At 45.0% G+C, this 21,734-nt stretch overlaps 1 protein-coding gene and 1 long non-coding RNA gene across 4 annotated transcripts; both read left to right on the forward strand.

The window, feature by feature from the left end:
• The first annotated feature begins 597 nt into the window (after positions 1 to 597).
• Positions 598 to 8,819, forward strand: NFKBIZ (NFKB inhibitor zeta). Of its 3 annotated transcripts, none has more exons than XM_015877405.3 (12): positions 598 to 971; positions 1,491 to 1,630; positions 2,233 to 2,269; positions 2,396 to 2,502; positions 2,619 to 3,382; positions 3,821 to 3,926; positions 4,251 to 4,397; positions 4,738 to 4,801; positions 5,363 to 5,532; positions 5,977 to 6,087; positions 6,194 to 6,361; positions 7,345 to 8,819. In XM_015877405.3, the coding sequence occupies exons 1-12, from the start codon at positions 743 to 745 to the stop codon at positions 7,396 to 7,398; spliced, it is 2,097 nt and encodes a 698-aa protein (XP_015732891.1). In that variant the 5' UTR covers positions 598 to 742; the 3' UTR covers positions 7,399 to 8,819. The 3 variants fall into 3 exon arrangements, with proteins under 3 accessions (XP_015732891.1, XP_015732910.1, XP_015732900.1); XM_015877424.3 differs by having other exon boundaries at positions 609 to 971; positions 2,399 to 2,502; XM_015877414.3 differs by having other exon boundaries at positions 609 to 971; positions 1,494 to 1,630.
• A 9,523-nt stretch (positions 8,820 to 18,342) lies between these two features.
• On the forward strand, positions 18,343 to 19,476 carry LOC146762539 (uncharacterized). The gene is made up of 3 exons (XR_014945626.1): positions 18,343 to 18,512; positions 19,145 to 19,238; positions 19,382 to 19,476. It is a non-coding gene; the product is annotated as an uncharacterized LOC146762539 (long non-coding RNA).
• Positions 19,477 to 21,734: the final 2,258 nt, after the last annotated feature.

The raw sequence follows: 21,734 nt of genomic DNA on the forward strand, positions 1-21,734 counted from the left end.
GCAATTCCCTCCTGCCTCCTCACAGCTGATTAATATAATTTCACATTGCACCTGCCCCATGTTTTTTTTTTTTTTTTTAGCACAATTAAAACACATATAATAACCTAAATTACAGACCTCCAATTTGCATAATATACTTCAGAAATACAGTGGTGTTTTACTGCATATTTTCGGGGCAGCCGCAGCGCTAACAACATCCTAATCACAACCTGCTGCGGACAAACACGGGTTCGTGCGACGGTGAGCACGGGAACAGCTGAGGCAGCAGAAACACCTTTTGGAGAGGCAGAAATGGGACAGGTGTGCCCTGCGAATACAGTTAACCGACCGGTGCGGTTGATGTTAAAAGCGAGTGCGAGATTGCGCTTGTGCTTAGTACAGGCACCACGCAGCTTCACCTCCGCGCTCTGCTGCGCTCCGCCTCCACCGCAGCACGAAAACAAGGCGGCTTTCGTGCCTGCTCCCCGCTGGGCAGCCGCTGCGGGGTGACTCTGCCTGGCTGCGTGCCCCAGCCCCGTCCCGGGCGCGGCCGCGTCCCGCCTCCCCCCGCCGCCCTTACGGGAAGCGCGGCTCCGCCCGTGCCCGGGTCCGCCTCTGCCGTCGGGGCGGAGCCGCTATAAGCTCGGCGCTGTTGCCGCCGCCCGTCAGACCCCGTGTCCGCGTCGCTCGCTCAGCCCTGGACGTTCCCGTCTCCTCGCCGCCGCTCGCCGTTCTCCGCCGCCCGCCGCCCCGCGGCACCGCCATGATCGTGGACAGCAGCCGGGACGCAGCGCCCGACGGCGACGGCGGGGCGCTCAGCAGCCCCATCAACCTCGCCTACTTCTACGGCGCCTCGCCCCACTCCAGCGAGGGCAGCTGCTCGCCGGCTCACTCCGCCCCGGGCTCGCCGGGCTCCGACTCGGACCTCTCGGTGAGCAGCCGCGGCGGCGGCCGGAGGGACGGCCGGGGAGGCGCCCGCCCCGCGCTGCAAGGTACGGCGGGGCCGGGGCTGCGGGGAGGGGACGTGGAGGCGGCCGCGGTTCCGCGCTCGGGTTCTTTCCCGACCTTTCGTCTGCGGGCGCTGGGCCGGTGAAGCTGGAGGAGACTCTCGGCTGCGACTTCGGGTGGCTTCCCACGGGCTCGTCTGCTTTCGTGAATGCCGCTCTTCGAAAGGGCTGACAATAGCAGGATACGGGGAAATGATTTTAAGTTGAAAGAGGGAAGATTTAGGTTGGATGTTAGGGGGAAGTTCTTCACTAGGAGAGTGGTTAGGTCCTGGAACAGGCTGCCCAGGGAGGTTGTGGATGCCCCGTCCTTGGAGGTGTTCAAGGCCAGGTTGGACGGGGCCCTGGGCAACCTGATCTAGTAAAGGTGTATGTTTGGTGGCCCTGCCAGGCAGGGGGGTTGGAACTACATGATCCTTGAGGTGCCTTCCAACCCGGGTCATTCTGTGATTCTGTGAATGCCGACCCCGCGGCTTAAGCTCCGTCTTCCTTGTGCTCTCTCGACAGCAGAGCAGCACATGGGGGGAGGAAAACAGCACAGAGGGCCGTTCCAGGGGGTCCGCGTGAAGAACTCGGTGAAGGAGCTCCTGCTGCACTTCAGGAGCAGTAAGCAGATGTCCTCGGGCCCCGCTGCGGACGAAAACAAGGTAATGAGCGTTTGTCAGGGCTGATACGATGGGGTTTAACCAGAACTGAGGTTGGTGAAGGAAGACACACGATAAAGCAGTTGTCGCATTTCTGGTGTTATCTGTTATGGATGGAGTTATGATTCTTCCTTTTCAATGCATGCTGTGGAAGGACTGAGCTGGGAGGAGATGGGTGCGACAGCTCCTGCGGGGTGGGGGGGCACCTCAGACAGAGAAACAGAGAAAATGGGAAGCCTTATTTACGTTAAAGAGAGAAGCAAAATCTTGAGACCTCACTGGGGAAATGTTGTCTTCCTCTACGTTTTCATGAGTTCTGTGGTGTTGTAACAAATAGCTTATTAAAAAAGCCTTCATTAAAAAAAACACACTTGGTATTCATTTAAATTGCATAAAACTCTTTATGTTTCCTAACCTCAATTGAAAACAATTAAATTAGGGTTTGACTGCCCTGTGCTAGGATTATTCTAAGACACATTCAGTGCTTATAGAAGCAAAGCTCTGCTTTTGTTTGTTTTGTTTTCTTTGGAATAGCACGATAACGATCAAATAACCTGTTTTTGTTGGTTGTTTTTCTTTCCACCCCCCCCCCCCCCCCTCAAAAGGCACAAGGAGGACTGGTGAACTACGAACCCTACACAGGTAAGAAAAAACAAACACCTGAACGTTTCTAAATACCCTGCAATAGTATTTTAAGAATAGATTGTAAGAGCAGTCTCTAAGAGGGTTTTAAATGCGTTTATTTATTGAGATATTTATTTATTTTAGCAGAGTTGAAGAGCATTCTAGGCCAGGGTGGCAAAAGAAAGGCTTCTGAGCTCCTTTCTGATGGACCTCCTTTCAAACGCCAAGTTAATATTCACCCACACCTCCTGGTAAGCTTGAAGTAGAATTCTCTTCTTTTCTCTGCCTGTTTTTCTGTAACCAGAAATGATGTCTTAAAACAAGACTTCTGACTCTGTGGGGCTTGTTTTGCTTCTTCTTCTGACAGACACCTCCCCAGACCCCGACCTCAATGGATAACGTGGAAGAAACGCATAAAAATGAACCAAAGCATGACAGCAGTTCTGATCTGCTTCAGAACATCATAAACATTAAGAACGAGTCCAGCCCTGTTTCCCTGAATACAGTGCAGGTTAGCTGGTTGCATGGTGTCTCCAGCCACAACTCACCTGGCGAGCAATACCACGACAGTCCTGGAACGCAGGCTTTTTCCCCACCCCAGAAGTACCAAGCATTCCAAGATCACACCTCTCAGAATATGCTCGATCCGCCTCAGCATTACCAGTTTCCTTCCTCGCAGAGCCAGGATTTGTCACAGAACTACACTTCGGATGCATCTCTGGAGTACAGGCCGTTTTCTGCCAGTGACCAGTCTCCAGGCTACCACCAGCATGCCTACGAGAGCCATGAACTGCAATATTGCCCGTCGCAAAGTTTCTCCTCCCTCCTGAATGACTCTGAAGGCTCAGAGAACATCTCTGCTCCCCTCCAGTCCTTGACCAGCGCCCACCCACAGGCTAACGTCAGCCCTCATGCTCAGAACTTCAGCCTGGCTCCCAGTAATGTCTGCGGTGGTCTTGAACGCAGTGTCTCTTTGGCCACTTTGAATGTCTCTCTACCACCCCAAAGTGTTGCCAGAAACACAACGCAGCTGGGCAAGTCGTTTTTCCAGTGGCAAGTGGAGCAGGAGGAAAACAAATTGGCTAACATCTCTCAAGACCAGTTCCTCGCGAAAGACTCGGATGGAGACACGTGAGTAGCCCTTATCTCACTGTTTCTGAAGTAAAAGGTTGGAGAACACTTCTGTTCAGGTTTTGGTGGACCACTGAGTTTTAGTGGAAGCTGTTTGTTACTGTTGCTTGTGTCACGAGTGCAGTGGTTTCACCAGTTGTGGTCTTGCTGATGGGCTGTGATGCACGCAGTTGCAGCATAGTAAGTAGATAAGATAGTTGTATCATCTCATTTCAGGTATTTATTAGATTATTATCTGGTAAATTGAGAGGAAAAAAGATTCTACTTTAGATGCTTTAAGTTGCCTTGGGAGGAAGGTGCCTGAGTATCCATCTTAGTCACTCAGATGAAGTCTGAAGCTGACAGTGTAAAGCCCTTCCCACAATGTACGTTTGGAATCGCTTGATGACTTGAGCCCTAGTCAGTGTGGTTATCTAATTGTTTTCCCTCTTTCCGCAGCTTCCTTCACATTGCTGTTGCCCAGGGCCGACGAGCTCTCTCCTACGTCCTTGCAAGGAAAATGGCTGCTCTGCATATGTTGGATATTAAAGAGCACAATGGCCAGGTGAGGTTTTCAAACTCTTCCCACCCGCTTTGTGCACCTGAGTGCTCTGATGTCTGGACCCCGAGGAAAATGTGGTGAAACACTTATTTAATATTAACACCGAGATTTAGTCTGCATACTAATATTAACCTTGAGCTATTAATACTTCTTGGGATCACCTTGAGCTGGTAACACTATACACTCGACTTTTGTCCTGGCTTCCTGGTATTCATAATCACTGCTTAAATAACACCGGGTAGTTAGGCTTTTTTATTTGTTTTAGTTGCTCTTTCCTGTTAGAGATCAGATGACTAATAGTTGAAATTTTCTTCTCAATGTTTGCAGAGCGCTTTCCAGGTTGCTGTGGCTGCCAACCAGCATCTCATTGTGCAGGATTTGGTTAGCCTGGGGGCTCAAGTCAACACCACAGACTGCTGGGGTAGAACACCGTTGCATGTTTGTGCTGAGAAGGGGCATGCCCAGGTCCTTCAGGTGAGAATGAGGCAGACATAGCTCTGCCCTATCCATAGTTCTTAACTTGGGATTAGCAGTTTGGGAGGGCTACAAAAATACTGTGCCTCTTCTTATCTTTCTTCTGCGCTGCATTTTGATATGTCTTAGACTCTACGTTAACGGTTTTAAGTGAGGTTGACTCTTGCTGTAAGATTCCCACCAGTGAGTGATTAGGTAGTGTAGTATATGCAAACAATAAATAAGTCTTTAATACTATTCCTGACTGCAACTTTGTTGCAGGCAAGACTGTATACAAGCTTGAGGAATCAGTATGTGGTTTGGGGTAGACCTAAATGCATATCTGTTCCCACATTTGTAGGCGATCCAAAAGGGAGCCATGGGAAGCAATCAATATGTGGACCTTGAGGCAACAAACTATGATGGTGAGTAGTTTGGGGTTTATAGCTACGGCTTACTGGGTGATACAGGGTTTTATAGCTGCTGTTGTAAATGTTATCCTGGGAGAAGAGCAATAAAATGGATTGTATCTTTGCCAGGTTCAAATTCACAATTAGAATTGAAATTGCGTTGCAGTTGGCATATCCGTCAGATAAAAGCTTGGCTAGCCTCTGCCTGTTGAGATCTTTCCCTGTTCTCTCTTATGTATGATTGACGTGTTTGGCATGGAAAGGATAGATGATAATAGGCTATTGTTTAAAATGTGAGTGCCAGTGGCTTATTGGTGGATATAAAATGCAGTATCTCTAGTGCCAGAGAGCTGTTTTAACTGAACCTATTTTCCATGCAATAGATCTTCCTGAAGCGCATTCTCTAAAGAAGTATATTAAACAGAGATTCTTATGTGTTACTTAGAGTGACTAACAGCCCCAGATCCTGATCTATTCAGGAGTAGTAGCCATTATTACTTAGAAATGTGGAAGCAAACAGCCAGTCAAGAATTCTTTATTATGTTCACTCGTTAATGTTGAATTTGTCATCTTAAGGTTTGACAGCCCTGCACTGCGCTGTTCTGGCCCATAATGCTGTGCTGCATGAACTACAGAACTGTCAGCCACCTCACTCCCCTGAGGTTCAGGAACTTCTGCTGAGAAACAAGAGCCTGGTGGAAACCATTAAGACTCTGATACAAATGGGAGCTTCTGTTGAAGCAAAAGTAAGTAGGGCAATTTTTGTGCAAAAAGCCAGATCCAAAATGTATGGAAGCAGATTGTGCCCCTTTCGTCTACACCCCATCTCAGCCTGCTTAACAGAGAGGAAGTAGACTCATTTGAAAGCTTCCTGAGCAACCTACAGCTTAATTTACCTAAGTGGAATAAGAATGTTGCATTTATTAAGAACAAGGTATTATCAATGCAAATGAACCATGGGAAAAGGGAGGCGACAGTCTTAATTTCTGGATTAAGAATGATGCTGTGCCAGTCGAAATTGGTCGTGCCTTAAATTTAAGAATATGTTTGGAGTGTTGTAGTAATAGGGTGCTGAGGATAGACTGCTCTTCAACTGTAAATTGTTGTCAGATACTGCTTCCTGCCCAGGCTGACTTTCAGTGAAGTGTATTATAAGTACTTCTGTTCAACCTTGTTTTCTTTTTTGGTAGGATCGCAAGAGCGGTCGTTCTGCTTTACATTTGGCAGCAGAGGAAGCGAATCTGGAGCTCATTCGTCTCTTCTTAGAGCTGCCCAATTGCCTCTCTTTTGTTAATGCAAAGGTAGGTAGATGTAATCCAAGATGCGTACGCCCTGTCACTGTGACTTGTACTGCAACTCATGCCCCTCGCTGTTCTTTTTCCCATGGTGTTGCTTTGTCTTTTCCAGGCTTACAATGGCAACACAGCTCTGCATGTGGCTGCCAGCCTGCAGTATCGGGTGAGTCAGTTGGATGCAGTTCGCCTGCTAATGCGAAAGGGAGCTGATCCAAGTGCCAGAAATTTGGAAAACGAACAGCCAGTTCACTTGGTTCCTGATGGCCTTGTAGGAGAACAGGTAAAAAAAAAAAAAACATAGGTTAAAGCAACCCATCTTAAAAAACCCCGAACTCTTAGCCCTTATCCTTATCCAACACAAAAGTTCTCTCAATGTTTTCCAAGTTCTGAGCACTTGTTCCTTCTAGGGAAAAGTTCCAGCAGATGCTTTTTTCTTTAGGAATCTTTTCCTGTTAGGATCAGGATTAATATGCAGAGAACTGAAAATACAGATTTAATCTGTAGTTTTTTCCCCCCATCTCAGAAGCCTTTTCTTCCCCCCATGAAAATAGTATTTAGAAGTATTTTCTCCATAGATGTGTAGCATATGGAAGATCATCTCCCTTATTGTGTTGACCTCAGTATGATAGAAGGTCACATTAGCAATTACAGCAAGCAATGAGAATAGCAGTTCTTAGGCCCAAATAACAGATGAAGAAATAGCGGTTCTACAAATATGTAACCAAAAAAGATGGCTTTTGAGCTAAGAAGCTAATAACCTGAGTAATTCTGTTGGTTCAAGTCTTGTACAATGGGATCCATCCTGGTATAACTGAACTTGGAAGCTAGACTCAGATAAATGAAGAATGCGGAGTTTGCAGAATCACACAGAATGGCTCAGGTTGGAAGGGACTTCAAGGATCATGAAGCTCCAACTTTCCCTCCCACCCCCCACAGGCAGAGCCACCAACCTCCACATTTAATACTAGACCAGGCTGCCCAGGGCCCCATCCAACCTGGCCTTGAACACCTCCAGGGATGGGGCATCCACAGCTTCTCTAGGCAGCCTGTTACAGCACCTCACCACTCCCATAGTAAAGAACTTCCCCTGACATCCAACCTAAATCTTCCTTCCTTCAACTTAAAAACCATTTCCTCTTATCATGCCATTATCTATCCTGTAAAGAGTTGAGTTGGACCTCTAGTGTTGTTTTTTTGTTTGTTTTATGTTGGTTCTCTTTAGGATGATACATGCTAATGGTTTCGTCTTTTTCTTTTGTTTAGATAAGACGTATCCTAAAAGGGAAGACAGTTCAGCAGAGAGCGTCGCTGTTTTGAGCTCCATGTTACTTGGAGTTAACCGTACACTCACTGTCAGTCAGGCAGTCCTAATGTATCTGTAAATAGACCATTTGCCAGGTGTTGGCAAATGTTAGTTGTTTCTATGAAACAAAAGTATTTTGTTCACTATCATATAGTGGGTTATGTAAGGTTTGGGGAGAGGGGGGGTGGGGGGGTGAAGCACACAAAAAAAACCCATAAAAGCCTAACAAACCAATTATTAAATTCCTCTGAGCAAATGGGAATGTTTCATTCCCAAGTATGTGGGACCTTTGCATGGATACCTGGATTTCATAGCTACAGCAAACTAACTCACGGACAAGGATGATCCTATAGTCAGTCTTGTTTGGAGAGGGCTGATACGTGACATCACTGCAAAGTTTTTTGTTTGTGATAACACTTTAATATTAAGTGTAAGAGAAATACTTTTTTTCAAGTGGAAATTTTATTTATATGCCTTTGTGGCTTATTTCCAGTATCCTGTGCACAATTGTATATAAGTATTGGCGTTGTTGTACATTTGTATAGTTCGGAGCATCTATCAGTAGATTAGGAATTCGCTGATCTTGAACTTCTAAATCACATAGGAAATTTTGATACAGTACTGGTAGAAAAAGAACAGTTGAGATGGATTGTCCCTAGCATTGATGTGTTCATGCTCTTAGAGCTGTTAATAAAACATGAGCCATGCTCGTTCAGGGGACAGTATAATGGGTGGTTTTGTACCCAGCAGAGGGGTTTTCTTCTGTCTAGACAGTAGACTGAGGGACAGATATTGTGATTTATGTAGTGTATATAATGTCATACTTTAAGGATTGCAATCCTGATTCACTGAGATAATTAGTATGTACTTAGCTCTTGATGCATGTTGAAACCTCTCTTTGTTTGTTGTGATACCTAAATGTTTGTAAGCCCTGCTAATGTCAGTAGAACTTGAGCACATGCCTGAGTTGTCTGCCGAATTGGGCTCTAGTCTAGAGATTTAGCATTTTTCACCTAAGCAGAGTTAGTCCGTTTATGGCTTTACCTTATAGGTATTGTAGAGAGCCAATCAAAACTGATGTTTTTTTTTTTTTTTCTATTTTTAATAATTATAAATATTAATGCGAAATGTGTACTAATTATACTGTGTACTTGTATTCTATTTGAGAAGAAAGCTTCCTCCTCTTGTCAATTTCAGAACGATCTACACTGGGCTGTAATCCCAGCAATATGTTCTCCTAGTTGTCTTTGCTCTTATCCTGTTCTTGCATCACACATGATTCTCTGCCATAGCTATTTAGTCTGACTGTGCTGTTGTGACGAAGTATGTCTTGTGGGCAAGCTAAATGGGAAAATCTAACGTGCTGAGGCTGAGCTGTGATGTGTTTCTTGAAGGGTTTAATGTATCTTGTGTTTGAATAAACATGTTAATTACACATTTTGTTGGTTATTGTCTGTGTCTGATGGCAAAATCAAGCTTGAGATGAAACTGATATAGCACAGCAATACTGTGAGACTGGTGAAGGTCCTGTGAGCTATGAGATGGTGTCTCCCTTCTGTTCCGCTGCTCACGCTTACTTTTGGTGGTGCTTTTGTTGTGGGTGATGATAATGTGTTTTGGGTCGTGCACTGTGTGATTGTGTTGCCTGTGTATTTGGTAGCTACCCTTCAAATAGAAGGGGTTAGAATTTGTGCAACTTAGCAATTAAATTGTTACCTGAATGGTTTCTCTCACAGAGCATCTTTTATTCTTTTACTGTCCTTATGTGAAAGAATTTCAATTCTGTAAAAATCTCATGTTTTCCCTGTTGTTTTTCTTGCCTGCCTCCTGAGCTGCCAGAATAGGTACAGTCAGTTTAGTGCTGATGAAAGCCTACGAGTGAATGAAGCTATAGGTTTGGGGAAAGGCTGTTCTCATTTCACAAGTAAAAAGATGGGCTCTGAGCTGACTGCAACTGGTCTCTCAGGAAGTGAGATTTAATACGACAGACTGTCCTTGCTGAGCACTGAGCTAATAGACAGCAGCAGTCAACAAGCAGAGGAACCACGTAGTCCCTCTCAGTAGGAAAGGAACTGAGGGTAACTGAATCATTTATGTGCTACCTAAATAAATCTATTGTTTGCCCCCCCCACCTCACTTTTGTGTGCATTTTGGTTGTCTGCTCAGGTAAGAGGTGTTGGGATTGGAAGAGGTGTGGGTCTGTGGAAGAGCTTCCCTATGGGGAAGAGCAGAGCGCAAATGCTCTCCCACTGCAGGAGCAGTGACTGGCAGTAGATAGCACAGGCCTGTGCTGTTGTCCAGCCAGAGAAACTGAACCGGGATTAGCTGCTCAGTGTGTGTTCCATTGTACAAGAGTCATGCACTATTAATGAAGGAATCAAGAGCACGGCAGACAAAAGGATGCGATTATTTGAGATGAAAAACATAGAAGCAAGACATACAGTGTTGCGGGGAGGGGCTGTGTACATATTTAAAGGCAAGCCTCTGTGGAGGACTAGTAAACAGATGAACTGTGTTGGTCCTACCTGTGTTGGAGGGTGCTGGGAGAGTGCTTGATAAAGTTCTGTAGTATCATACAAGCTTGGCTTGTCCTTAAATCTCTCCTGGGGTTTTCCTAATTGTCACTCTTGCAGGGCCAATGTTGGAGTAGATTATATCCTCTCTCCAAATCATTGCAGATAGGGTCTTAGTGGTTGATTTCCAGCTTCAGTCTGACTCTGTTGATTCCAGATGCACCTTTGTGAGAGGAAGATCTGGGAAATTCATCTTGTGGTTAAAATTAAGAGTGCTTTGAAGGAGGGCCAGCAGGTCGTTTGGTTTGTCACTGCTCTGTGCAGCAAGTGGTCCCTGGGGGCCACAAAAATAGCTTCTTGTGCTGAGAAATGACAGAAAGAGGAGGCTATGCGTTGTGTAGCAGTTGAGACTATTGATACGATGATGGAGAGTGGAAATAGGATTGAATTTCTATTAGGCTATGTCAAGTTGAAATGGTACCTGTTTAAGGTGAGTGACTAATTGGACCGAGACTGTACTGGATATGCTGTCATCTGGATGTATCTATTACTGCTGAAGTTGTCCTTATTTTTTGGCTGTGAGGAGCCAAACTGCAAGCTTTCTGCACTTTCATCTTCTTTATAAAAGGCGATTACAAAGGAAAAAAGTGCTGATGAGATTTGGTCCTTCACATCAGCCCAATCTGCCTGCCTGGCACTCCTTTTTGGGTGTTGTTGACTGAGTCATCTAACAAAGGGATAGAAGCACCTTGGGCTTCTGAGGGTAGCAGAGCGTGCACTCTGTGCTTATATACATGAAACAGATGCTACTGGTGAGAGGGTTTTAACAAAGTGGGGGCTGTTCTTTTGGTGATATTTGTGCTGTTGATTTGTAAGCGTTCTTGAAGGCACTCCACGTTTTTTTAAAAAAAAGAAATATGTATATTAAATTTATACACACACACACACACACATATATATATTATTTAAAAAAAAAAAATCCCGAGGTGAGACAGAATTGTTTGGAACAAATGTAAGCTGCACGGAGTCTAATTCATTCATTGTCTTGAGGTCATTAGGTAATTTCACAAGAAAGCTTCCTCACCTCAAGTATAACTGAGTCATTTATCTGTCCTATAGTATTGCTAAGTCCTGACGTATCTGATGTGACATGAACAGGTATTTGAAACGATCCTTCTTTTTTTCTTTTACTGAAGGGCATGGGATGTTAAATATTTAGCAGGCCAGTAGTGTTTACTTGAAAACCTGCAGTGCTGGGAAAGCGTAGAATGGCTTTTATTGACTTGAATGCAGGCGTGCCATTCATTTCTATAGTTACAGTAGAGGCAAAAGAAACTGGCTTTGGTCTGAGTAGGGATCTTAAGACGTAGGGAGCTTTGTTCCCAGGATGTTTCTGATTTGTTTGTCTAAGTAAGCCAAACCTCAGGAACGAGTGGCTTTTTGATTTTTGTGGGCTATTCATCTGGCTGGAACTGTGGAAGGTGGCAATTCATGATTTACAAGAAACGCGTTCTGCTTCTGGGGATGGAAAAAGTACATTTCCCACATTCATTGCTCATTTTATTATTTTTTATCAGAAAAAGAAAACGTGTCCGGGAAGTGCGCTCTTAAGAGAGGTTGGGTGTGGTGGAAGAGACTTCAAAGATACAACGTGAAGTGCTTGTTCTTCTCGCCTGACTGTTTGCTTATCTGGTTGCCTTTCTTTAAAAAACGTAAATGCTCTCCTCTGTAGGATGATTCAAGTGCCCTAAAAACGGAAACTCAAGAGCAGGTTCTTGCAATTAAATATCTGACGAAAGCTGATCAGATCTCTTAGAGGGTTCAAAGCAAGTTCTCCTATCGTCCTGCTCCACCGCTTTTCTTGAGTGTTTGGTGGTGGTGTTGGTCCAAGGTACTGATGGCTTGTACCTCTGACTTCACATCAGGATGGTTAATATCAGCCAGCCGTCGTGACCCAGCTGCCTGTTACTTCTTGTGATTAGGATAAGGATGATGCTCCCAGTGATGAGAATGACCTATGATTGGTTTTAGAGAGGCAAGTGGCACTCCCACTAATCAGGGAGCCTTTCAACAACTGTCCCTCTGCCTTCCCCCATATCTGTAGGGCTGAGTGAGGGCTTGCTTAGCTGTGTTCTTCCACTTTGGGAAGTGGCCTCTCTTAGCACCTTAGAACTTTTCCAGAAAATAGTTTGCTAATTTGAGAAGAGAAAGGTTTAGTTTGCTCAAGGGATGGACTTACTGATATTGTTGTCTCTAGAGAAGGCAGAACTAGACCCTGATTGAAATAGTTTGAAGCCAGCCTTGGTATGTGGGAATGCTAATCTGTAGACAAAGCTCATGTGGCCAGCTGTGTTTCCTGGCAAAATGTACCCACTCTTGTTGACTAATGGACCCATATTGAATCTTAGTATTTTATTTTTGTTTATTTATTTGCAGATTAGCCCACTCTTAGCAAAAACTCAAGCCCACACTGATGAATTTGGAAACCACAGTAGTGTAGAGATGTTATGTGAGGTTGTCTCTTTTCAAATGATTTGTTTTGAAGATTTGTTTCACCTTCAGGCACCTATCTTGGTTTTGTGGGGGAAAAGTGATATATATGGACTTGCATTTGTATAGTGTGTACTTTCAGCTCTTAGAATTGATTGAGAGGGTGACTCAGTAACTCTTTGGCTTTTACTTGCTAAACCATCCTCTTAACTCTGAAAAATTGATCTAAGATGTTTTTAGACAATAGATTTGTTAGTGCAGCAACCACACTTGGCTTGTGGTTTTTCTCTTAGTTTCTGGTAAAATATCTCCACTCCCCTGCTAGTCAGAAAGCTTGAGGGATGATGAAGGCAGTGATTTTGATTTAAGAGTGGAAGCCCATTGCTTCTGTAAACTTGTCTAGGCTGTGATTTGGAGTGACAATGGGTCTTGGTGAAATGTGTTTACATGAGTACAATACAGAGATGCTTTCTCATATCCTTAATGAAAGTTTGTAGCCCTGTTCAGATGGTCTCAGTCATGTATGTATAGTTCATGATACCAAATGCTGCCTGAGATTGGATTTAAGGCCCCAGGTAAAAATCTCATTAGCAGTGCTGAGCTCTCTCTATTGACTTTGCTTTGGAAAGAGGCAGAGCTTGCTTCATCAGCCTGTGACCCCTTGGGATGTTGTTCAGTTACTGCATACATGTCTCTTGGGGCCTTTCTGGAAAGGCCCAGAGCTGCTCTGGTCTAAGAGAGACAAGAGAGTGATTGCAATTCATTGATGTCAAACTCAGGCTTACCATACAATTGTCATGAAGAGTGGGACTACATAAACAGCCAATAAACCTTGCTGAACTTGGCAGGTACACGTTATTATCCTCAGACAGAACACAGGCCTTTTCTCAATGGCTTTCATTCCACTCAAAACTACCCAGTAAGTGACACCAATAAGTCTGGGGTTCTTGTAAGAAGAACTGGAAAAGTGAGGTCACAGTAATGAAAGAGTTTGAGAGAAGAAATGCTTAGTGTTACCTGTGACCTTGTCCTTTGCACTATGTTGCAATTTGGTGTAGCATGTAGGAGTAAGAACAGGATCACCAGTGGCAGCCCCCCCCCCACATACGTCTTGAGGAAGGTCTTTGGAGCAACTGGAGGAAAAGCAAACGATACAGCAACATGCTATTATCATCATTCATCAGTAGATTTCCAGGTGGCTTCAAAGGGCAGTCAGACATTTATCCTATCACCTAGATAAGAAACCAGAAGTAGAGAGAAGAAGCTTGCCTGAAGACACTCAGAGAACCACAAGAACCTCATCTAAAGGCAGTGAAAGCTTGCAATTATTCCCGTAGTTGCCTGCTCTTTCAAAATCTGCAGTGAGCAATGACTGATCTGTCAGTCATTCACAGTGATTAATAAGTAATTCACATTTAGTTCGTGTGGTGCCAATGTGAATTCTCCACACGCTTTGAGAGATCTTGCCAATGGTGTGAGTGGGACTGTCAGACAGTTTGGATCAGCTACTGGTCAAAAGCTCAGGAGGGAGATGCAGACTTCTTCCAGAAAAGTTTCGTCTTGTTAACTCCAGGCTGCTAGAACAGGAAGAAAATAAAAGCAGACCTAGACCAGGAAAAAATAGGCTGAAGCAAATGTAGTGTGAGACAACTGCAGAGAACTCTGAGCTTTACCCATGCCTCCTGTTGCTGCATTTTGTGAATGTTGGAGGTGGAATTGTGAAAGCCTTTTTTCTTCTGTAAGGTGAAATCATATATTTGGACATCTCATGAAAGAAGGATATGGAGTTGCTTGAGTTTATGCAGAGAAGGACAACAAAACTGATGAAGGGACTAGAAAATGAGATGTGAGGAGCAGCTGAGGGAACTGGGATTCTTTAGTCTGCAAAAGAGTATGATTGGGGAAGACCTTATCACTCTCCACAGCTGCCTGAAAGAAGCTGCAGCCAGGTGGGGATTAGTCTCTTTTCTCAGGTGATAATGATAGGATGTGAGGAAATGGCCTCCTGCTCATTACACCAGAGGAGGTTTGGACTGGGTATTAGGAAGAATTTCTTCATGGAAAGGGTGGATAGGCTGCTACCTGGGGAAGCTGTGAATCATCATCCCAGGAGGTATTTAAGAGATTGGCAGATGCTGCACTAGGAGACATAGTTTAGTGGTGGACTAATGGTGTGAGGTAGATGATTAGACTCAGTGATCTTAAAGACATTTTCCAGCTTATATGTTTCTATGGTTTTAAAAAGCTAATCTCAGAATATGGTTTTAGTCATTGATGTATTTCTTAGAAAAGAATGGAGATGGAGATGCAAATGGAAATAAACATTTGTTTTGCCAAGAAGAGTTTCTAAAGGTGCTTAAAATATTGCCATGAATACTGTGACAGCTGTGTAATATAAGTCTTCCTTTTAGAGCAGGGGGCAAGATTCAGCTCAGGATGTGATTGACTAACTAAGAGATGGGGACTAGTGCTTAAAGTAGACAGAACTCTCTTGACAAATGATAAATAAGTGTATTTAACAGTTATCAGGTAGGAGAGGATGCCTTACTGCCTAGAGTATGCTGCTTTTATCCATCTCTGTCCTCACACCTGGCCCTAGTCACAGGCTGGTACGGTTCTTCAAACTTTCTCACGTATGTCTGAAGAAGAAAAATGCATATGTAGAGTAAGTTTAGAATATGGATCAATTTATTTTTGTACTCTAAGAGAATTGTATGTATGTATGCATGCAAAATCTAAGTATGTAAAATGTATTGTGTGGGAGTGCATAAGACAGCAAAACTCTTTCAAGAAGATTAATCTTTTAATCCAGGATTACTTCATTACTTCAGAAGTTTTTAAGTTCTTTTGTTAAAAATAGAAACTTTTCCCATACTGTTCACTTGAATTTGCAAATGGAATACGCTAGTAAAAACCTGTAGCAAAATAACAAAGCTCCACATGGAATAAAGTCAGGTTTTTAATGGATTTCTGTCCTGAGAATGAACGCCAACGTAGACTCTCCCATGCCTGACAAAGATGAATAATGTCTTTTATGGTTGGTGAGGACCCTTGTGTGCTCCCTGTTCCCCCTTTTGGTTGCCTCTCTCTTCGTAAATAGAGTAGGTCTGTGTGAGTTTGTAAACTTTTCTGTCTCTCCTCTCTGTTTTGGTAAGGAGGAGGAGGACCCCAGAAAAGGTGGTTTGTGTGCACGTTTTGGCTGGAGTGGGGTGGGATGGCCAAGTCAAGATGGTGAGGGTCTGATGTGCTGCTTGGAACATAGCACAAAGTGCTCCAGAAGTTTCCAGCGCTCATATGAGACTACAGCCTGCCCATGAGCCAGTAGTGCAAAGGCAGGTGCCTTTGTTCGCTGTGTCTGTAATAAAGTACAAAGGACTTTTGTTTCTTGTTCCTTAGTTGTCATAATGAAATTCTGTTACTAAAGTGGTTTTATCTGTCTCCTGATGAGCATGAATGTCGTTAGCCTCTTTCCCACGCTCTCTACTTCAGCTTCTTGGGATGTTTCCCTTGATTTTGAGGTAGCTCTGTCTTTCTACACCTGGTGGCCTCAGCCCTATGTTTGAGCAGAGCCTGGGCAGGGAGGGCTGGGGGGGAACCTGTCTGAGGTGGCTGGGCATTAATCAGCTTCATGTCTTGCTGAGGATGAGGATGTGTTGGAGAACATTTTGTTGTCCTGACTATGAGGACCAGCAGTCTGCCCTTTGCCAGTAAAAGGTACTTGCTGCGGGGTCACTGACAGCCAACCCCTGTCAACATGGATGGGTCAGGAGCGCTACTAATAAACTCTTCTTTTAAAAAATCTTTTTGCTTTTGAGGAAACTACCTGAACAGTGCAGCAAGTGCTCTAGGGAAGGCAGTGTGGACCTCTATGGAAGAAGCATGAGCCTCTGTTCAGGGGCCTGCTGGTGCTGCCCACCCCTGCAATCTCCCACTGCCCCCACATGCTGCTGAGATCTTGTGACAGCCTCTGCCCTGAAGAGCTCTTGGTCTAGACGCTGGCACAAAGATGAGCATGCATCAAACAGATGAGTCTTCCCTGACTCCTTGCTTGACTCTTCCAAAAGGCCTTCCGGCGTACATGAGGAGATTTGAATAAGGAGAGGGAGGAGGCCTGGCTGCCCCATGGGGCCTCCATCAGCTTCTGGTCTGGTTTCTGTACAGTCTGCATGCTGCTGTGCTGTGGTCCTTGTTATCACACTGATGGCTCTGGTTCTTGCTCTGCCTGTTTAGTTTTACTCCATTGTTGAATTTATTGCTCCTGGACTCTTTACTCTTGTTGTTGGCTTCTGATAAATTGCTGCCTCTTATTAGCCTTAAATTACTGCCTCTTACCAACCTTTAATTACTTGCCATCATATCTTGGTGCCACATCCTCTTAATAATTGCTCCCATACTGGTGTAGACTCCTCCTTGTCTTTGCTAAAGCCATTAGCTTTGCTTTCAGCTTGCTTGGTCTTCATTTCTCCATACCCCTCTTTCCACATCTCTCTGCGTTGATGCTATGCAGAGTATCATAGAGCCTTATCCCCATCCTTTCCCAAGGGCATTTCTGGTCTCACTGCATCCCTACTCTCTTCTTCGCAGCCTGCACCCTACTGCCTTTCTGAGGGCTGCAGGGTGCCAGTGAACTTCTTTTGTTCTGTCTTCTCTCTTTCTGCTTTCGTGCATATTCTGATGTCCTCTGCCTGTCCAATTTCTTCCATCTCTCCTACTTCTCATGTTGTCAGCATGGTATTTTTGTTAGTTTGTCATGTTTTGTTGTGTGCTGATCACTTTGGTGTAAATGCTTTGCAGCTTTTTCCTCCCTTTTGCTGCCACACTTCATCTTGAATCTTGCTTTTCTACTCCAGGCTGCTGCTGTGAGCTCCTTGGTGCCTCTTTTCCTGTGTAGATCCCAAGAGCTCTCTTGTTGGCTCTCAGTCACATCTAAGCATGGTACTTTTTCTCATCTCCTGCTCGGTCTCTTTGGAGCGCCATGCCCTTGCTCATGTGGGCAGGCCCTGCCTTGCATGTTGCCTTTGAGCTATTTACCTCTGTCCATTGCTGGTTCTGCTTGGCTGCTCATCAGACCCATTTCTCCATCCTGGCCACCCCGCTTATCTACATTTGTTGCTAAGGCTTTGCCTTGTCACACCATTCAGTTCTCAGGCACCACCCCTGCTCTCATGCTCCATGTCGCTGCTTCCTGCCCCATATCCTTTCCCAGCCTCACTTTTGGAGCTGCTGTCTCCCTTGTCCATTTTCCCTTTTGTGCAAATCTTACTTTCCAGCACCACCAACACATTTCCCTTTGTGCCTGCTTGTGTTGAAGCGTTGGCTGTGAACAAGGGTAACTGAATTGAACAGGAAAGAAAAGTGGTCAAAACTAGAATCATAGAATCATTAAGGTTGGAAAAGACCACTAAGACCATCTAGTCCAACCATCAGCTATCTCTGCCATTCTCATTGACCCAGCCATTCAGTGCCACATCTACATGACTCTAGAACACCTCCAGGGATGGTGACTCCACCACCTTCCTGGGCAGCTTGTGCCACTGCCTCACCACCATTTACGAGAAGAAACAGCCAAAACTTGCTGATTTAACTAGAATTATCCATCTTACCACCTTACTCTCATTTTCAATTCCTCTGGTCATAATTCATTGTCAAAAGGTCGAGTGCTTGCTTCTGTGCTCTGTAGACAGTACCCAGAGCCTGTGATCCTCATCCCTGCAGCTCAGCCATGCTGGGGCCCAGTCATAGCCTGCAGCCTATCTCCTGCCACCCTTCATGCAGGGCTTTACTGATGCATACAGCAGTATCTACTGAGGCATGCTTTGCATCTTACCTCTCAGTGTGGGGTCCAGCAGTTGCACTGACACTACCATTTCTTTGCCTAATGTTGGTCAGTGAATATTTCCAGCTGTTCTGTGTGCACACCCAGAAGCACATTCTTTGCTATGTCATGTCTTTATGGTCTGTATTGTGCTTCTCATCAATGCTGTCAGTGAAGTCAGAGACCAGGGTATCCCCTCAGTACCAGCCTTCTTCAAGGATCTGGTTGTACCTGGCCAGCACTGTTGGTTCTCAGGACTCATCTGCTTGATCCAAGCCATCAGCAAGACTGAGGGAATGATTCTGCCAAAGTAAGTAATTAGTTTAACTAATACTGTATCTCTTTATTGTAAAAATGCGCTTTGAGGTTGATTAATGAGGGGTGGGTGGAGATAAAATGAACTCTGGTTTTACAGGTGAAACACCATTCCTTAAAACAAAATACTTGTAATGTTACAAAAAATAAACCCACTTAAAACAAGCCTCTACTTCTTCCTGTGGGGATACTCTCTTCCACAGAACGTTATACTTTTTCCTGCCCTTCCCCCCCCCCCCTTTTTTTTCCCATAAACAATGTATTCCCTTTATCTGTCTGCCCCTTTATCTGTCTGTCTTTGTTCTTCCTCTCTCCCGACTGCTAACATTCTGGGTCACCAGGTTGTACCAAGTCCCTTTGAGACATATCCATTACCTGACATAGGGTGTAGAAACACTGCAATATCTTGGAGCAGGATGCACAATTTTCCAAAGCTCTCTTCATGTGGCATTGTGCAGCTGCCATTGCGGGCCTTCAACTGGGCCATCGGGAACCCTGGAGACTGCAGTGAGCCCAGGGAACCTCCTTTGGCACAGTTCCTGGTTATTACATCCTTTATCAGGAAGCCACGGGAAAGCCTGTGTTGGGATGTTCTCCTAAATAAAGTTAATCTTCTATGTCTTTCAGTGCAGCTGGGAGCTTATTTCCAAGCACAGGTGCCTTGGGGTAATCCAGCAGAGCCATCCCTGTGCCCAGTGTGTGGTGTCACCAACATCCTCTGGTATGTTCCTTGATAAAGTTGTAGCTGTGTGGTGGAAGGTAGGAATCACCAGTTTGCTTTTGTAGAGCTTGCCACCACAATGATCTGCTTCCCAGTGGTTGTCTAAGTCTGCCTTTTACTTTCTCTCCTCTCCCATTGTCCAGGCAAGAAGGTCTCACAGAACAGTTTGGAAGCACCAGGTTTTGCTGATTGTATGATACACAACCTCCTCAGAAAGAGCCACTTCTGGAGCAGCATGGTAAGGTGCCCCTTTGCACAGCTCCATATGTGGATAGTTGGGTTGAGGCTGGAGCACTGCTGAGGCTGATTGCCCTACCACAGGAATGGGTGAGCTGAGTGTAAAAAACCATATGACGTATATCTGTGCCTGGCCTGAGCTTGATGTCTTTGTGCTTAGCACTCTGTGTGCTGCAGCAGCTGAAGAGCTGAATGGATAAATTTAGTGGAATACACCTTGGCACTGTGGCCCTCTGCCTAGCGTGGCTTGGCTTGGCTTGCTCTGCTATGCCAGACCTGAGCCTTACTCCCTGTGCTGTGAGGGTAGGAAATATCCCTAGCATCAATTCTGGCTCAGGAAGCAGACAAGGAGAATGGCTTTGTAACAGTGAGCAGCCCTGCCCCGTGTTGGCTCATCCCTATCTGGGAGGAAAAGGATGCTTTCCTGCACTGGAGAAGTAAGAGGGGGAAGGAGACTGCCTGTCCCTTTCAGTCCATGTCCAATTTGCAGCATGGAGATTACTGCTGGTGCAGCTGGCTGGTGGGATGAGATACCTTAAACCAGTTTTACTGACATCTCCTAATACAATAGCCATTCCCCTAACTTCATGGGGGACAGGGTGAGAGCCCTCCCCCAGGATAAATAACACCTAATGGAGGTAGCTCAAAACTAAGCTCAAGGCTCTGCCCCCATGGGAGAGGCTGAGGCTTCTGGGTGCTGGCTGCACTCTGTCCATTGGGCTCTGGGCCTTTTAGACCCATCTGCTTCTCTTGTCAGACCTCTGACTCCTCACCGAGCTCTGCAACCCTATGAGTTTGGGATATGGTTGGAGATCTTCTTGTGAAATGGTGAAATCTAGAGGGAGCCATATGGCTCCTCTGGGATGTGGAAGGGCTTTGGGCTGTTTGCAAGACAGTGAAAACCTTTCCTTGTGCTTCTCAGTGGTTATGGCATGTGCAAGCAGTGAGCATGGTGAGGTGAGGCTATAATTAAAGCCTTCTGACCTCCTTACCTAATTTCTCTTAAATCGAACCTTGCATCTGCTTTCCTTTTCCTTACCCAAGGATAAATGCAAAGTAATGCAATTAGGTTCAGTGGAGAAACAAATTATAGAAAACCGATCAGAGATATGAATCTGATCTCATCTTTTCTAAAATGGTGATCTTTCTGTTGCTTCCTCATCCTGGCAAAACCTCAATTGTGAGTTCCCTATCCGTCAATCAAAGCTATTGGTTCTCTATAATTTTGATGCCCAGGCTCCCTTCCTGCCTGCTGTACAGATGTGCCCAATCTCTGTTCCAGCTTTGACTCCACAGAGGACACCTGAAGGGGATGAAGTAGCCTTTCCTGTGTCCCGAAACCTGTGGTGGCACCAGTGCTATGTCTTCATATCCCTTGGTTGTGCAGTGTAGATCACAGGTCCTTTGCCCTAATGTCTGGGGTCCAGATTAGCTCCCTGCTTGCAGAGAGGAGTTTTGATCCTGGGTTTTGTGCAGGATAGACTTACCTGCCTACTCTGCTGGCGGCTCTCATAGGGAACCTTGACCTTAGACCAAAAGAGACTAAAAATTGGCCAGGTGCATCACTGTACACAGATGGGGAAATGAAGTACTGCTTTGTGCAAGGATGTTGCACTTGGCAGTCTTACATGAAAGCCGCCTTGAGTTTTGCTTTCATTTTCCCATTAAGCAATTACCTGTAGATTTGTGAAAAGTTCAGTCTTTCTAAAGCATAATAAATAGCTGTGGTTAGCTCTGGTCAAAGTGCTCCTGTTGGTCTCCAGCCTTTTGTGGATGCATGCAGGCTGCCAGGAACAGCAGAGAAGAGGAATAAGTCAGATTTCTTATCCTGGTGTTTTGTTACAAGTGCACTGTTCAATGAGCTTCAGCTGGGTGAGATTTGCAGGAGGAGGTAACATCATTTATTAGACCAATAGCTGCCACTGAAAAAATTTGAGATAATCCTTTGGGAACAGAGTGATTCTTGGCTTTGAGACAATAAGAAAGAAAAGTATTTTTTTCTACCTGTACCAGTCAGTGGAATAAGAGAGAGACTTGTATGGTGGCTACTCCAGTACAATGAGCACTACTACAGGGCAAGGAGGTTTACGAGCAGCACCTCAATAGAAGGAGCTCTGCAATGTACAGCTGACCTATAAACCAGCCCAAAGAAATAAATTAACCTATCAAGTTCAGTAAATCGGCAACGCACACAGTCCAAAGTTCAGCTTTGTTTAGGATTTATTGCACTCTCAAGACCGACCATTCCAGTAAATTACT

The sequence above is a fragment of the Coturnix japonica genome, chromosome 1, assembly GCF_054131305.1.
Source record: "Coturnix japonica strain WE chromosome 1, WE-NBRP24, whole genome shotgun sequence".
NCBI classification, from domain to species: Eukaryota; Metazoa; Chordata; class Aves; order Galliformes; family Phasianidae; genus Coturnix; species Coturnix japonica.

Coding starts and splice junctions, on each gene's coding strand:
- NFKBIZ (XM_015877405.3), top strand. CDS start 743: ATGATCGTGGACAGCAGCCGGGACGCAGCGCCCGACGGCGACGGCGGG. Junction 972..1,490: donor CGCCCGCCCCGCGCTGCAAG/GTACGGCGGGGC, acceptor CTCTCTCGACAG/CAGAGCAGCACATGGGGGGA. Junction 2,503..2,618: donor ATATTCACCCACACCTCCTG/GTAAGCTTGAAG, acceptor TTCTTCTGACAG/ACACCTCCCCAGACCCCGAC.